Source organism: Odontesthes bonariensis, chromosome 5, assembly GCF_027942865.1.
Source record: "Odontesthes bonariensis isolate fOdoBon6 chromosome 5, fOdoBon6.hap1, whole genome shotgun sequence".
NCBI lineage: Eukaryota > Metazoa > Chordata > Actinopteri > Atheriniformes > Atherinopsidae > Odontesthes > Odontesthes bonariensis.
The window spans coordinates 37027634-37033633 of NC_134510.1; the positions used below are offsets into that span (position 1 = coordinate 37027634).

A 6000-nucleotide genomic window follows, 5' to 3' on the forward strand; every position below is an offset into this window, starting at 1 on the left:
TTACAAGTGATGCCTCGTACTTTAGCTTTAGCTTCTTTAGCTTCTTCCATCAGGAGTTTTTTCGATGTGCCTTCAGCAAAAAGAAAAGAAAACTCCTTCATACCCACTGGAACATAAAGATGGATGGAATATCAATGTGCTTTTAGAGTATTGACACGTTTGTAACTCAGTCTAATACACTTTTATGTGCGTCTTCACTTTTTATTCCCGTTTTTGATGATGTTTATGTTGCAATTCTCCTTCTAACGACCAACAAAGTTATTTGAATTTAATTTATCTAATTGAATTTGGATCAGGCTCCCCTCATCCAAATATGGTCACTTCTGAGTCCCATAAAATAAAGGTCGGATCAAACTCGAGGCTTAGTTTACAAAGCACGTCCATTACTTTTTTTTCAAGTAATGGCGAGATCGCTCCGACTTAAGGAGTTTAATGGAAAAGGAAGCGTGGTTACATTTTATTGACCTTTATGGAATCTTTTTACATTTCAAAATACAAAAAAAGCTTATAATGAAGGTGTAACAAAAAGCTGTGTTCAGCATATAATGAGCTTTATAAAAGGTGTAATGATGCTCCTACTGAGAGTGCATCATCTCTGCCTCTCCCACAGAACACTCTCTGGTTTAGAAGACATCGGGAATAACATCGAAATGGTCCACAGATGTCAAAATTCAGCTCAAAAGTCACAGTTTTGGTAGATGACATTTAGCAGCATACAGCCTGGATTGTTCCGTATTTATGTCATTTTATATGAAACCATCAATGTGTTTGTGTGGACCACGGTTCATCCACCAGTGAAAACTCTACATCATCTTTCTTTCAGCTGATGTTAAAGCTGCTTTTTCAACTGCCAAAAAAGTGGATGAAAATTCACAAAAATTAACCAAATTAACCAATTTTCAAACGAAAACTCAACAATTCAATCCTGGTTTCCATTATCTGGGATTTCTAGGCTGATTTCCACATTTCAGTTGTGCATCTACAGTTGTTGTTGCGATGTTTAATTTAGTTATAAAAGTGATCTAAACATAGCCAGAAATATGCACGGCTAAATCAGGGGTTAAGACGAGATGCAGCGCTGAAATCACACCAAGTGCTCGCTGGCTGCGAGTCTCTGTGCGGCGTCAAATATTTCCATCCTATCAAAGCACCTGCTGTTTTTCAGACATGCACAACGTGTCCTTTGGTGTTCGTGCCCCGGGACACTGTTGACAGCAATATTAGATTTCTGGGGTAAATGCAGAGCAAACATCATTCCAGTGTTTACTAATGAAAAAACAAGAAGCCTGTCGGCTGTTGGAAGACGAGCTAATGCGGGATCTGGTTCCAGGAGAGCTTTCTGGACCTGAGCATGAACTAAACTAACATACAAGTCGCTCTGATGTAGAACTGTTGTTTCAGCAGTATTCCTGCAGTATTAACTAAAAAGCCCAGCAGCATGTGGCTCTCATGAGGTCGCTGAAACACTCAATGTCGGGCAGAACCTTCTAACAGCAGCACGTTGTTCATTAATTGAATAAGTAATCACATTTGTATTTGCTTCTTGGCACAACTTCCTGACAGCGAAACAGAAGACTGAGTTCACAAAAATCAGGAAGATTACAAATGTCAGCCGAGCTCAACGATGTGATCTTCACAGGAGGGAAGAATTAATTACAAGTGATGCCTCGTACTTTAGCTTTAGCTTCTTTAGCTTCTTCCATCAGGAGTTTTTTCGATGTACCTTCAGCAAAAAGAAAAGAAATCTCCTTCATTCCCACTGGAACATCATAAAGATGGATGGAATATCAATGTGCTTTTAGAGTATTGATACGTTTGATACGTGTGTCTTTTTTATTTTAGTTTTTGATGATGTTTATGTTGCGATTCTCCTTCTAACGACCAACAAAGTTATTTGAATTTAATTTATCTAATTGAATTTGGATCAGGCTCCCCTCATCCAAATATGGTCACTTCTGAGTCCCATAAAATAAAGGTCGGATCAAACTCGAGGCTTAGTTTACAAAGCATGGGGCGACGTCTCGGTGGCCACGTCCATCTTTTATCTACAGTCTGTGGGAAACTACAGACTCGCTTTTGCCCTCGCTTGCTGTCTAGTTAAGTTTTGGCACTGAAGGCATATGTATTGCTGCCTTTCATGTGGGTGACCTGGGGTTCAAATCTCACCATGAAAAGGTACAACCTCCAGTAGGGGTCCTTCGGCGAGACCCCCTTACACTTCCTGCCTACCTGAGGTATGAGTGTAAGTCGCTTTGGATAAAAGCGTCTGCCAAATGCATAAACATGTGGTTAGGTTTAGGAAAAGAGTAGTTGGGTTCAAGACACTCTACTTCACAACGTTAATCAGGGTACTATCAGGTCTTGTATGAGATATTTGACATTAGGGATCCTATCAAAATGGCCGTCCTCTGTTCAGAGGTGCGGTCAGTCCTGAGCAAACCTCCATGGTTTCCTGTATGTTCTTTGGCTAAAAAAGATTCCAACAAACATGGGCTGTGTTCGAAACCGCATACTACATACTCATCGATCAGACTGTATGCATTGCGTTTACCCACAATGCATTTCGCTCCTGCCCGAGCCGAAATCAGCCAGCCTGAAGCTGATTTCCCTTAAGCTCTAAACTCTGCAAACTTTAGCAACATTTGAAACATTTTCAGGCGAGAAAGTAGTCGTTTAGATCCCCAACGTGTTGAAAACCTGACAAAATACCGGCTGTTTACAATTTTGTTCCCACGAATTCGGCGCTACTAAAGCTAGCCGCAGTGAGCAACGCACTTCCGGTTATTTTCACAAAATAAAATACCCGTTGCCTTTTATCATAGGGAAAGCCATTACCATACAATTGGTGCTTTTTTTTTGAAAACAGAAAGTGAACCGACCCTCGTTGTAGCTAGCTTGAAACTGCCGTTTTGACAGGAAATGACGATCGGCGACGTCACGTTACGTTGCATCTTGGGTAGTTTGAGTATGAGTAGTAACCTCATGATGCATACCCAACATTTCGGCTAATCTAGTATGCATCCGGGAACTTCTCGCTTACTCAAACTCGCATACTAACTCAAAAAGTCGTATACAGGACCTTTAAAGGCATGTATAAGCGTTTTTAAGCATCGAGTGGTTAGAAATGATCTCCTGGGGCATGTCAATTCATGCTAATTATTACTAGAAATGCAGGATGACAGGTACAACAATAAAGCTGTGTATTTTTCTTATTTTTCCCGTTTTGTACGTGATACAGAAAAATAAGTTCTGTTTTTTATGTGGTTATTGTCTGTATTTTCTCACATTGCTTATAAAACCCAAATGTCACTTTAATTCGAGTTAGTATGATAAAAAGCCTCTTCCTTCCAACTGCATCCGTCTTGTTTGAGCTGGATTTTTTTTCCTGTTCAATCACTGGTGTGACACAAAAAAATAAAATGTCCTTCTTTCCTCTAGATGCTATGGGGCTGTCAGACGTCGCCCATGTGGAGAGCATCCAGGAAAAGTCCCAGTGTGCTCTGGAGGAGTACGTAAGGAACCAGTATCCCAGCCAGCCGAACCGCTTCGGACGCCTCCTCCTCCGCCTGCCCTCGCTGCGCATCGTCTCCTCCCCGGTCATCGAGCAGCTATTTTTCGTGCGCCTCGTGGGCAAGACTCCCATCGAGACTTTGCTCCGCGACATGCTGCTCTCAGGCTCCAGCTACAACTGGCCCTACATGCCCACGGTACAGCGCGAGCGGCCCCTCTCCCTCCACTACAACGAGAACGGGCCCTGAGGCCGGAGGCGCACTCGGACACCTTTCTTTCCTTCCCTTCATCGTCTGCAGTTCACTTTCTCGGCTTCCCCAGAGGAAGCAACTCCCTCACCATTCCACTCTAAAGACATGATACCATACCGTCCTGGTTACACAAGCGAACCGATCGTTCTTCGTTGCCGAGAAAAAGAGACTTGGTGGCCCTTTTAAAGTCCCCCAAAATGATAGTGCAGTCTACATTTGAGATGTGGCATGAGCTGGGCAGGTTGGTTAGAATAGGTTACCACGCAGTTCACCAGCAGGTCTGTTGGACTCACTTCAGATGTCGGTCTCAAAAACAGTCGGTGCTACGCCTACACTTAAAGAGGCTGCGCACACACACACACACACACACACACACACACACACACACACACACACACACATCATGCACAAGCATGGTGAAAACTGCACAAGGGCTTTGCCAGTGGGACTCTACAGCCGGGAGCACAAGGCCCGTGTACATTTACCACTTTTTGAAAAGTAAACCAGAAGCCATTAAAAAAAAAAAAAAAAAAGAAAAAGAAGAAGAAGACAAATGCCAAAATGTCTTGGAACTTTTTGCAGAGGACATGTTTTATTGTGTGTGTTTGTATTAGCACTGTTTATATGGAGAGAAAACTCATGATTGTGTCCATATGTACAGTATATCATTGATTTATAGGGATCTAAGGCATTTTAGGGTTCAGTGGAAAAAAAGCTCAGGTTCAGAGTGTGAGTTGACAGACAGACAGCAGCAGAAGAACAAAAAGACAAACCCAGCAAATGATACTCTTATCAGCAGCCAGTCCCAAAGCTGCATATTGTTTGGAATACATTTGTGGCAGTGTTGGTGATAGAAAAATTGACCTTTTTCTTTTTTGGTTTGTCTATAATTCGACCACACTTGTTTGGGGTCTCAGATGGAGAAAAGGAATGTGTTAAACAATACAAATAAAAGCTTTAGGCACTTGCATTGTAAACTAGTCGGACCCCACACTTACCCACTCCTGTAAAATCACAGCACTGGTAGAGTCTTTTCTACCCTAACCCCAATCGATCGACACACATTTTCACTTATTCAGAAGGCGGGAGTCACGCAGCTCGTTGTGTTTGTCTTTTTTTTTGTCGTTATGGTTGTCAGTATTGGACCTTTTTAGACTCGGGTGGGATTGGGGGGTGGGGGAGCATTTTACAAAATTAGCTGTACTTGCCTTAGAACAACGATTTTGTCACTGAGCATCTATCTTATGACTGTGCCATAATCTCTCGTTACCTGTTATAACAGGTATTATGTCCTGTCAGGAGTGGAAAAGAGCTGGCATGATGTTGAAATGTAACGTGCACGTTTGAAAAAATAATGCAAAAATGTGGCCATTTCTTATGCAAATCGCAAGACGACATAAAGAAAACCCAAGTTTTTGATTCAACTTCATTAGCACTTTGAGGTTTTGGACCTCATGCACGTTCTTTTCCACTTCCTGGTGATATTGTCGTGTAGGGAAGAATCCCTCAACTCTTGTCATTTGAGCTTATCATGAGGATACAACAGAGTAATGTATCCCTAACCTCTGGAAACCTCAGTCTATGTTGCAACATAATCCCCGTTGGACTTAGAACTGTGTTTTAGTTTAGGACTCTTTTAAGTTCCCCCCCCACTTCCTCTTGGTGGAAGCAAGTTTGTTATTCCTCATTTCCAACACAACAGCATATAGTATCAGCTTCATAGTGTCAGTATAAATATTGGAAAAGCCATCTGGGACCTGAGAAAGCCGCCTGTTAGTAAATAAATTCACTGAAAGTTTGTTTTTATCCCCTTTACTTTTTGTTTGGAAATATGAATCGTCCATTAATTAAAATAAAATTTTGTTCACACTAAGTTTTCTGCTGTCTTTTACTGTCAAATTAAAAAGAACTTTTACTGTAAACATCCTCAGATGGTGCATACGTTACATACAATGATCATGTTATTTAAACCTGGACCTTATTTCTGGCATAAAACACCTTCATCTACTCACTGATAACAGTTTGGTGAAAGTCTGCGTCCTTCGGAAGATATTTAGATCTCCGGAGATCGGCGTATATCCATATAACGGGAGAGAACAGGAAAGAGACAATACAGCCTCTAAATAAGGCATTATCTGTCTTTATTTCACCAATACTTTAACACCAATGAATGAAGGAATGTGAAAAATTGCACTGTTCGCTCAGAGCTGCCGTGTTGTTGTTATCCAGGGCTATCGGG

General features: G+C 41.6%; 1 protein-coding gene across 1 annotated transcript in view; it reads left to right on the plus strand.

Annotated features, from left to right (window-relative positions):
- The window catches only part of nr2f5 (nuclear receptor subfamily 2, group F, member 5), a 28695-nt gene extending 23061 nt beyond the window's left edge, over window positions 1–5634 (plus strand). The window contains exon 4 of the mRNA XM_075466285.1: window positions 3439–5634. Coding sequence (XP_075322400.1) covers window positions 3439–3758 — 320 coding nt within the window. The 3' untranslated portion in view covers window positions 3759–5634. The remainder of the gene's footprint in view (window positions 1–3438) is intronic.
- Window positions 5635–6000: the final 366 nt, after the last annotated feature.